This window comes from Kryptolebias marmoratus, linkage group LG1, assembly GCF_001649575.2.
Source record: "Kryptolebias marmoratus isolate JLee-2015 linkage group LG1, ASM164957v2, whole genome shotgun sequence".
Lineage (NCBI taxonomy): Eukaryota > Metazoa > Chordata > Actinopteri > Cyprinodontiformes > Rivulidae > Kryptolebias > Kryptolebias marmoratus.
This window is the reverse complement of record NC_051430.1, coordinates 6619078-6630480: the sequence shown is the minus strand read 5'-3', so window position 1 is coordinate 6630480 and position 11403 is coordinate 6619078. Positions and strand designations below refer to the sequence as shown.

Genomic DNA, 11403 nt, shown 5'->3' with positions numbered 1-11403 from the left:
CACGCGCACGGCTCCGTGCGCTTTATATATGACAAAAGTTTGAAAATGGACCATTCATTGACAGTGTGTCTTATAATCCAGTGTGTCCTATAGTGCAGAAAATACGGTAGCTGCGGAGGCCATCTTAAATTGGAAGTTAATCAGCTGTAGATGTTCACCCAACGATTACTTTCTGTCCTGAGATTCATGAGCTATTTTGCTAACACAAGAAAACACAGACCTTTTAATGACTAGCTACCTTGTGCTGTATGTGAAGACAGGACAGAGCCTTAAAGTTGAACAGCGAGTCTGACTACAGAATAACAGGAAGGAGACACAGCGCTGCGATGTACCGGGGGCAGAAAACAGAGGAGGCGACACATACTCAACAAGCATGATGTCTGCCTTCAGACACAAGATGGTGATGCTATCACCTCCTCTTTGGCACTTTCTAGTCTGTTTCAAACTGATAGACCTTTACAACCGAATCAGCTATAAAAGGGAACAGGCACACACACACACACAGACACAGCTTTTGCTTACATATGGATGGCACTGTGCACTGAAAGTAAGGTGAGCGTGTTATTGGGAAGGTTGGGGGGTGGAGGGGGGGTGGGGGTGGATTGCAGGCAGTGTTAAGTCAAGCAGGAACCCTCAATGTTGCTAATTTATTTACAGATTTAATTAGATGGATAGAGCCCTCACAGATATAAGAAAGAGAGGAGAGATGTTGCCAGCGTTACAGCACTTTAATTATGGTAGCAGGCTCCTGATCCCTGCGCTCTGCTGTCTGGGGAGCCAGTTAATTAAAATCCTCATTATTTTACTTTTAATTAGTTCCCCCCTCTTTTGTTTCCTTTCACCATATGGCCATGTTCCGTGGTCAAATTAACGTAATTGAGCTAATTAAGTCGATCACTTTAATTATTCAAAGCGCTCTGATTGGCCAGGAGAACTTTTTTCCTCCCCCCTCCCCCCATCTCCCCTCCCTGTCATTCCTGAATGAGGCTCAGAGTTGTAAAGTCGTTCTCTTTGTCATCGTTGCTTCCCTGCTCCCCTGTTGAAGGCTGTGAATTATGGCTGCAACATGCCTCGCTTCCTTCATGCTCATGCGCTGTCTCGCGTTTCGCTCCCGTACAATACAGGGTATGCAGAGAAGCCCTCGGCGAGTTCAAAGAGGACTCTGAAATAATCAGAACATTTAGCACACTATGGGTATGACAAATTAGGTGTGAGCTGGAAGAAGCTGTAGCTGCCTCGACACAGTCGTGTGGCGCTCTGGGATTGGAAGCCACCAGAAATAGCCACGGCAGCTTGAGCAGTTTTCTAAAGGGCTGCTGGCGCAGCTAACGTCTTTCAGCACGCTACTGTTGAGTTTACATGTTCGGAATTTGAATATGGTGACAACCAGATGGCAGTTTTACAGCAAATGTATTTCTGTTGGGTCAGTGTCTTAAGGGCAGACAGGGCCGGTCTACCAGCATTCATTTAGAGCAAAAAAAAACCAAAAAAACTCCCACGTAAATCATACCTTAGCTGCTAGCATCAGTTATTGTCAGCATTTTGGCTTATTTTACAGAAATGTAGCGTTTTATCCCTAAATTACTTGTCAAAAATTGAAGGTCTAGCATTCCTTGAAGGATTGCTTATCGCCCACTGCCTTTCATGCCAAAGTTTTAAACCAAGATTTTCTGATGAAAAGGGAGTTGCAGCCTTTTGGTCAAACCTTGAAAATAAAATTTGATAATGATGTTAGAGTATGTATTGTGGATAACTCTCAGCTACTACCACACCAGATTTTAGCTCAATGAAATTTTGACTGAGTTATAGCCATTATTATGTTTACTAAAAGTCAGTTAGCTGTTGCAGCCATCTTAAATTGGGTTGCCTCCGAAAGCTAATTAGTTGAAGATGTACATCGAACAATTACTTCCTGAAAGTTTTATTAAAATTTGTTTGTTGGTTTATCAGTTATTTTGCTAACAGACACAAGGGGATGTGTAACTTATATAACAGTACTTGATACAAAGTCACAATATGTGAAATATTCGTGTAAGCAAACTCTTCCTGGTGCCTTGATTTAACACCAAAGTTTAATGGAGGGTTTTCACTGTTCTAGTGTCAAACCTTTTCTGAGAGAAACCTTCAGACAGCAAACATTGTACTTTATTACGTCTGTTTTTTGTCTTTTTTTAATATAGAGCCAGTGTAATGAGAAGCAACAAAGCTAAAGTGATAGAAAGTCCAGCTTCATCAGTATGATACAAAAAACACAATTTTAATCGACAGATATCTGCAGACACCAGCAGAACATTAACTACAGTGATGCCACTACAAAAAGGCCAAAGGTCACTGGTGTAAAAGTTAAGCTGTCCAAATTGTTGTGAGATTTTTGGGAAAAATGTCGCTTCATCCACGTTTCAGCAACACTTCCTGATTTTCCTTACCGCCAGAACACAGGATGACAGGAACCTTCAGGTTTGTGACACACCTGTGAGGCCGAGCAGCTAATGGCGCAAACTTCCTTGTGGTTTGTGTCAGCAAGGGAACGTTCAAGGAGTTTTCCACATTAAATGGAGACCTGTGAATCTCATGAACGTCGAACAGCAGTATGCCAAGTTTAACACGACTTCTGATGCCTAATTAGTGCGACGGCTACACAGGCTGCTATGCTAACAGCAGTAGAAAAGGGATGTGGTTGACACGCAGCTGAAAGAAAACAGAAGTAATGCGTTTTTGGCACTAAAATAAAGATTTTAGTATAAAAACCATTCTAAAGAACAGCTGTTACCAAGGCGGTTTACATTTTTAACATTTGGTAACACAAAGCAGACGCACATCAAGGTAGGGCCGCCATCTTGGATCTGCTCTGGGAAAGAAGGATCTGCTTTCCCTACATCAGAAGCATGTAAAAGCATACTCTGGCATATTCTTGTGTCTTCACACAGTGTGAGGTGGAGAAGCTGAGGCAATTACACTCATCTGCATGTGTTAATATGATTAATTAGCAGGAATAAACACTTTTCTATGACACAGGCTACATGGTGAGCCACACACCTGCAGAAGCTCTGATAAAAGACAACGCCTCATGGCAAAGAGCTTTTTCATGAGACCCGCTAATTGGCATCTGAAAACGTTCTGGCTAATTAGGAGGAGGCAGATGAGGCTTGATTAGTTTGAATGCAAAGTGTAACTTGTGGTGCAGTGGGACTCCGGAGTGTGCCGAAGCTTTCTTTCTTCGCCATTGCGATACGAAGATAATTGTAATTGTGATCATTTGCATACGTTAATGAATTTGCGTGACGCTTTTTGATCAGACGTGGAATAAATAATTGATGTGGTATCAGCGCCGACCATGACAAGTGGGACGTTTCGAGACAGCTAAGCGCATTAAGGTGCAAGTTTGATGGCAGCTGCGTGCATACGCACGGGCTAGGTGTGAAAGTAGAACAGATGCTATCATCTGCTTCCTGCACGCAACCCTACCCCACAAAGATTAACTCCCAACCTCTGATGGTATGCCGAGGCTTGAAAAAGTTTTCACATAGCTTTAAAAAAGGCACACTTCAGAAAAAAACAAAATCATTTCCAGAGGCCATGCAAAGTGTGTCGAAGAACAAAGGGGCTGTGATGGGGAAACAAACCAGGCAATGTGGGAGCTTTAATTGGAACATAGTAAACAGTAAATACATCAGATTGTTTCAAACGCCCTGGATATAGAGGGGGGGCGCTCCCCTTTAATTAGCCTGCTTTCAGATTAGGCTTTATTGGAGGCAGCCAGCCACAGGATATGCCCCAAGTTCAGGCTCCCAGGAGCTCCGGCAGCACAGATACAGGGCTCATGTTTAATTGCTTCTGTAAATGGTCAGAGCTCAAGCCCCCCTAATTCCATTCCTCAGGGTAATCAGCCCTGTTTTCACCATACAGGGTGAAAGAGCTGGAACATCCACCATGCTAGGTACCAGTGCCACTCTAATGCTGCAGTGACATGTTACAGGAAAATTGTTTTAAATGGGATTTTTGTTTTCATAACCCCCCCCAAAACACACTGCACAGGCATCTGTTAAAGAAATAAAAACAGTACAGAAGGACAACCAGCAGATCCGTCACCAGATTATTTCACTGCTTTGTGCAGAGCATGCAACAAACCAGAAGGCGTGGATGATGAGCTGCACTCCAAAGGTTTCTGGTCCTAGTTTTTAAAACTCATTTAGGAGTTCTCCTGTGATAATGTCTTTCAGGTATTTTATCTGACACTCAAACATTGGGTATAATTCTCAGTGATTAGATCAGCAGATCAGTCACTGCAGTCCGCATAATCTTTAGTCTTTGTATCACACACAGACAGCTTTATCAACAGGACTTTTTGTAGAACAGAGTCTTTGACATGGATGGGATATCTGGATCTTCTAAAGGAGAAGCGAGGTGGCAAACAGTGCTGGGGGGACGAGAAGTGATGGCATGGGGGGAAAAGGGGGTTGTGGCACAGGACTGCTCCTGCTCAGCATACCTGCAGACAGGACAAGAGAGGAGAGAACACATCAGCTCTGCAACCATAGATGTGGGAACAAGTTTTAGTTGGGGGAGGTGAAAGAATTTTTTATGACCTGAACCACCCAGATTCCAAATATATGCAATGAATGGCACACTGGTACAACATGCTATCTAAATACAGACATAAGTGTGGTTTTTTTTTTGCATCTATATAAAAAAAAAAATTGCAATCATGGCCTAATGCTATTCTGTATGTCACTTAAACTCCAGTTGTAAAAACAAAAATAAAATATCAGTTCAATGTTCACATCCCATCTACAAAAGAAAAATGAATAAAATTAGTGAACACTCAGCTACGCTGCAGTGATCCAATGGGTTTACACAACCATATTTGTACGTTATCAAATCAGAAATATTTGTAATCAAGCAAGTGTTATTGTCTTGTGACTTTCACAGGGTTCTCAACTTCCTTGCATGTGTCGCAGAGGTGAGTGTTCAAAAACAAAAAAATTGAGAATTTCACAACAGTCGAAGTCCTCATGGGTGTCATCTTCATTTCTGAAGTGAACTTGAACAAATAAACGTCAGGGTGGCTGCCAAAGATGGAATAAAAACTAGTCTAGGTATGATGTGAGCAGAGGCGGACAACGAACACAGCTGTCGCACACAAAGGTACGCTTCGACTTCCAAAACCTGGCTGCTCAAAACTCAACCGGACAGCTCAATGTTCACTTGGTCGTAAACTGTGTTCAGTGGAACTGCAGCAGAATATTTGCATATTTTTCTTGCATTTCTCACAGTTGAAGTCACCAACATGTCTTCCAGCAGCCTCAGCCCAGAGAGGTGCAGCTTTAACAGAGCTGAGTTATACGACAGAGTTTCAAACCCAAATACAAATATGAACGTTTAAACATTTAGCACTAATGACACCTGCTTTTGTTTCACAGTAATTTTTTTGACCCATGTCATATCATCAAGGACTGCTGCAGCACCCTCTGCACCCATGCTTCCCACAGCCGGAATATTTCATTCCTACTTTCTTGTAATATTTTTAACTTTGATTTTTTTTTTCCTTTAATCCTTAAGATTAAATTCTCTGTTGGTAATAGCAATAAAAAACGTTTTGTATTCATTTTAGTCTGTTTTGACACAGATTTGTAACATTATGTCAGCAACCTGTTTGTTTACCTTCTGGTCTGGGATCACAGAGCTACTCTGAAGTGGAGCCAGGTGGCTGTTGAGCAAGGCAGTGCCGGGCCGGTCGTGTTCGCAGAAGATTGTACCGTTGATGTAATGGAAGCGATCCCCAGGCATCAGTCGGTTTCTACAGGTGGCACAGCTGAAACACTGCAGGTGAGGAAAAACAAAAACAAAAAAGGTCAGACATGTCACAATTAAAGGCCTAGCAGTCCTTGATGGCCACCTTTCAAGCCACGCTTTTAAACTAAGATCGTGTGTTGAGAAATGACACAGTCACAGCTGTTTTGGTCAAACCTCCGAAACAGCATCTTGCATGACCTGTTGTGATATCACGAGTTGCTAAGAATGACTCTCAGCTACGGTCACATCAAATTTGAGCTCAATATCTATAAAACTGAGTTACAGACACATTTGTGGTGGTTTCTGTTAGGCTGTGGCAGCTACCTTGAAAAAGACTGACTCCGAAAGTTAATCAATTGTAGATGTCCACCCAACGAGTTCCTTCTGAGTTTCATTAAAATTCTTTCAGTCATAGGGGTAAATTCCCTCCAAGTTTGGGAAAACATATCACCCCCCATTAAACTGTTAGACAGAGCTATACTTTTAATATAAAAAATAAAAAGAAAACTAGAAGCACATCCACTAGTTATGTAGTCAAGTGTCTCCAGATTTACCCCTCACCCCCCTCATCAGCGGTCCATTGAACCCCTAACAAGAATGCTGCCTAAAAAAATTGGCTTCCAGTGAGAAGTTGTTTACACAAACCCCTGCTTTAGTGTAGCCGTGAGCCTCCCCACCTGTTAACATGGGAGACTGAAGTTTAGTTCCCCCAAAAGGAGTTGCGTTATTATTCTACTCAAACCAGAACACTAACTTCTTGGAAATGGCAACAGTAACATTTCTTTACCATTTAAAGGGATCTTTCAAGTAGTAGAGACAGTGGCTGATGCTTGATCATTTCAATAGCTCGTTTGTGTTGACACCACAGTAAATAAATGTGTCTGAGGAATGTTTGTTTGATTTAGTGGGCCTCATTTTTGCCTTCTGTTTGTAAACTTGTATTTATTTGAAGATTAAAAGTCTTCTTGTGAGGTGGCTACAGATCAGTGACCTCAGAAAGCCTGAATCCAATCCAAACTATCTTCAACGCGGTTCTCAACAATCTTTAGAATGAGGAAAACTACAAAGTTCTTGTTCAATCTGTTCATGCTTAGAATGAGTATTGGGGACCAGTCTCAGCTACTACCACACCCAATTTTATCTCAGTATGTGTAGAACTGACTGGGTTAGAGCCAGTTTTGCATTTTCTACGGCTAGTTAGATGTGGCAGCCATATTGAATGTGTTTGACTCTGAAAAGTTACTCAGTTGTAGTAAAATTCAGTCTTTGGTGACAGACAGACACACACACACACATTATCGTCTGCCTTCACTTTCCAGCAGCAGAAAACATTAACATCACTGAAGGGTATGATTGTACTGCAAACATGGTGCCATCTTCAACGAATCTTAGATGTAAAAATTTATTCAGCACCTATCAGGATTTAAGAATATTTATCATTTTAAAAATCAACTAATAATTCTAAATTAAAGAGTCCCTATATACTAAAGAACAGAATATAATTTCTTACTTTCCACCAAATCCCATGTGTGTGTATGGGTCATAAAAGCAACAGGAGACGACGCGCACAGACGTTTGTGTTTACCTTGAGGTGATAAACATTTCCCTGTGCCCTCATCACCATTTCGTTAGCTGGGATTGACTGTCTGCATGCGCTGCACGCCCCGCTGTGCCCAAACAGCCTGCAAACACACACACAAAAAGAACAGACTGAAAACCTGAAAGAGGCATGGCCGTCTCCTTCATCTCACCCTCCTTCCTCTCACCTGATGTAGTCACTGCGACACAGAATCATGCCCCCCTTGCTGTAGCAGGTGGTGCCGATGTCCCCCAGCTGGGCTTGGCAGCAGGAGCACTTGAGGCAGCGCGTGTGCCAGTAGCGCTCCATGGAGAAGAGCAGGAAGCGGTCAGCGATCTTCCCCCCACAGCCTGCACAGGACCTGGGAGCTGCCGGTGCGCCCGAGGCTTGGCTGTTCACCATGCTAATGTCACAGGGGCCCTCCCACTCCTGGACAGAGGGGTCAGAGGTCACTGTGATGGCTGCCGAACCCGGACTTTGACCTCTCGTAGTCACAGACGAGAGAAAAGACCTTGTGGTTTTAACCTTTTTGTCCCATATCTCGTCATGCAGCTTTGAAATAAAACATGCCAGTCATAACCGCACAGCTTGATTGGGAATACTTTGTCATGACTTCTGGTTGTGCTACGTCGCACAATGTAGAGAAAAAAAAAAAAAAAAAGGCTGCAAGAAAAACATAATAGAAATCAATGGGATTCTGGCAAAACCGGGGAGTAAACACTGCCCTGTTTGAAGCTCCATAACTCAGGCAGGCTTCACAGTGGAAACATCCTTCAAAGTCTAAACTAGTCACAGAAAGATGGACTTTTACACACCTGAACTGGAAATATTTTATGGTTTTGCAGTTCGCAGTTTAGGTTTTATGATTCATACAGATTTTAACAGGAGATTTAACTGACAGTTGAAGTCTCACCAACTTTCGAAACGTCTAAAAGAATGTCAAACAAACTTCCTCCAACAATTATTTTTGCTACACCAAAACAAGAGGGATTGTTGCCTTCTCTCACAGCTAGAGAACGTGTGGTTTTCTCATAAACCCCTCCAGAACAGAGCGAGAACAGCCAAATATTACAGAATGTTAGCTTCAAATATTCTCATCAAACCTAGAAGTCAAGGGTCTTTTTAAAAGTGGTCATATCTCCTACATTAAAACACAAAGTCACCAGAGTCTTCTGCCGCTCACAGTGGAAGAATTGAGGCTCAGACTTCTGGTTTTTGCTTCTTGGACGCTTACTTTTCAGTCTGCGCTTCTGCCTCTTATTAACCTGGCAGTCAGGGAGTGACAGACACAGGTGTGCAGTTACCATGGTGACCCTAATGAGCCGCAGGCAGCAGTCTCAGCATTTCCTTTGAGCTTGGTCTTTTTTACGCTTTTTGCACAGGCAAAACATCAAACTTTAGGCATTACTCAGTATAGATTCTTACAAAGCTATGTTGGCATTTTGGGCTGTAGCTACTTTGGCACCTTCCAGCATTTCTACAAAAATATTATAGTTAAAAAAAAGGAACCAAAAATCGAAAAATAAGGGAGGTTTTAGTGGAACTCTGTTGATATGAGTTACTGCAGGAGCTGAGCAAGTTCAGTAAAACTGAACATACAGAAGTTAAACTTCAAGCAGCACGTACTTAAATAAGCCATAAACTCTTAAATTTAACTTTAGCATCAATAAAAAAAAACTAATTTGTTCTCAGTTTGACCACCATAAATGTATAGAAGTGTTTATATAACGACAGAGCATGGTAATTACTTTCAGCTTCCCACTGTGTGGCAATAAAAATAAAAAAAATAAAAAAGACAGCCGAGCTGCACGCGAGAAGAATGCGCGCGCGGACAGGAAAAAAAAAAAAAGAATACATAAATGAATGAAGACAGACGTGTTACCTTCTCGTGCACACAAAGCGTTTCCTCCTTCCGCGACAACTTTAGAGAAAACAGGAAAGTATTCACAGGAGCGTCGGCGCGTTCAGAGGAGGAAACCCGCCCTCAGAAGCGACATTTTTCCCCTCTTCCCCACCTCAACAAAAATAAAAAAAGCGAAGGGGAATACAGTCAGGCTATAATTCGGCCAAACTCTCCGCCACATTCAACTACAGGTAACTGCGAGAAGGGGACATGACGCAGCTCCTGTCACGGCTGTGTCAAAGTGGACGTGCCGTCTCCTCCGGACGCTTTTGACAGCGACTCTGCTCTTCAAATTGCGCAAGGGGGCTGTTTAAATTGGCAAGAGGGGGACGCAGCCGACGAAAGGCGAGCAGCAGCCAATCGGAGCGCAGGAGGGGGGCGTGGCTTCAGTCAAAATGATTTATGGGTTTATAGGGGCTCATTAATATGCACATTTCTTAACCTGAGCTCCCAAATCACTTCAGCTACAGAGCGTGTGAGTGCGCTGACAGGAAATCATCGAACCATCTGCTTTAGACTTCAAAATATGATCCGAGTCATTTCTGCAACAAAAACTAAACAACCCATACCTATATGGTGCATTTTAACTTTTGTCTCTGTCCTACAAAGTGCCTTACAGTGTTTCCCACTCAGCCCCCGACCTCATACACCTCACCTAAAGGCCTGGCAGTGCATATTGCCCGCCGCCTTTCAAGCCAGAGCTGCAGACGAAGATTTTCTCATGTTAAGAAATGAGGTCGTTTTGTTCTAGCCCTGAAAGTAACTTTCTCTCTCGAGCTCAGAGTGACTCTCAGCTACCATTACATCAAATTTGAGCTTAATGTCTGTGAAACCAGCTGAGTTACAGCCAATCAGTTAGCTGTAGCAGCCATAATTGTGTTAGCTCCTATGGTTAGTCAGTCGATCTGTTGATTGCTTTGAGGTATTTTGCCGACTGTAATAGTTCATGCCAAAGTTGCGGACGACTCAACCACAACAATTTTTTATCACAACATCTCTAAAATTGACCTCGTTGTAGCCACTTTGGTGGGTTTTCTTTTTAGGTTTAGACAGCCGTGGCAGCCATCTTCAGTCAGTTGTAGATGCACATCTAATGATCTCTTTCTGCAAGCTTCATTGAAATTTGTCAAATAGTTTATGACATATGTTTTGCAAACGGGCACACAGACAGCCACGTGCAGGAAAAGGCTAAAACAAGATGGCGGGTGATAACTAGTGCTACTGATGAGTCCTATCAAGTTTTACCCTTGAATCGGTGAGTTGTTTTATTTTGAAACTTTATACAGTATGATTCATCATTCTGTATGAAATAACTGACTTAGTAGATTTGGAAATCAAGCTTTATCTTTATTTATTAAACACCGACTGGGATTAATTTAGGTTGTGTTAACTGAGGCTGACGGCCCTCGTTTGCAAATGACACACAGCTTTACTGTTTCCCACACATGTGTAGACAAGTTTTTGGGGTTTTTATTTTTTTGAATGTGCCTCCATCTTTGTTCTCCTGCACCCATGTGGGTTTTCTTCAGCCGAGCAGGCTTTGGGGGCTGAAGCACCTGACGTCGTTGCGCCGAGAGTGACGTTAGTTCCTTATTTCCTGCTGTCTTCATGCAAATTTGGAATCAGCAGCGTTTCGATTCCTGCTGTGCAGCCTGATTATTGCTCAGGGAGGGCAGAGTGCGTGTTGGGGNAGCTGCCATTACAGCAAATTTGAGCTCCATGTCGGTGAAACTGGCTGAGTTAGAGCCAGTCAGTCAGCTGTGGCAGCCATCTTGGAGTGTAATCACTCCAAAGGTTGGCCAGTTGTAAACGTAGATCTTTTTTCCTACTGATTCATCATTCAAATTATAATTTCACTTGGTAAATTAAACAAGAACAACACAGAAATTAAAGTTTGAACCTTATTTGATTTAAAGGCCTAGCACTCCTCAGAGGAATGCAATATTTATTTTTCCAAAACTTTCAATAAAAGCCGAAAGGCAAAGGCAGAAGATAATGTCTTTGCTTTAGTTTTTCTGTCTATCTGTTAGAAAAATATCTCATGAACCACTGAACAAATGTTTATTGAAACATGCAGAAAGTAATCGTTGGGTTCACATCTAGAACGAATTAACCTGTGGAGTTAACT

General features: G+C 42.4%; 1 protein-coding gene across 1 annotated transcript; it reads right to left on the bottom strand.

The window, feature by feature from the left end:
* Positions 1-2236: 2236 nt before the first annotated feature.
* Positions 2237-9573, bottom strand: si:dkey-90l8.3 (LIM domain transcription factor LMO4-B). Its single transcript, XM_017433959.3, has 5 exons — positions 9255-9573; positions 7560-7801; positions 7379-7475; positions 5662-5820; positions 2237-4489 (listed from the first exon to the last, which is right to left on the bottom strand). The coding sequence occupies exons 2-5, from the start codon at positions 7772-7774 to the stop codon at positions 4481-4483; spliced, it is 480 nt and encodes a 159-aa protein (XP_017289448.1). The 5' UTR covers positions 7775-7801; positions 9255-9573; the 3' UTR covers positions 2237-4480.
* Positions 9574-11403: the final 1830 nt, after the last annotated feature.

Coding starts and splice junctions, on each gene's coding strand:
- si:dkey-90l8.3 (XM_017433959.3), bottom strand. CDS start 7,774: ATGGTGAACAGCCAAGCCTCGGGCGCACCGGCAGCTCCCAGGTCCTGT. Junction 7,476..7,559: donor TGTCGCAGTGACTACATCAG/GTGAGAGGAAGG, acceptor GTGTGTTTGCAG/GCTGTTTGGGCACAGCGGGG. Junction 5,821..7,378: donor GAAATGTTTATCACCTCAAG/GTAAACACAAAC, acceptor CCTCACCTGCAG/TGTTTCAGCTGTGCCACCTG.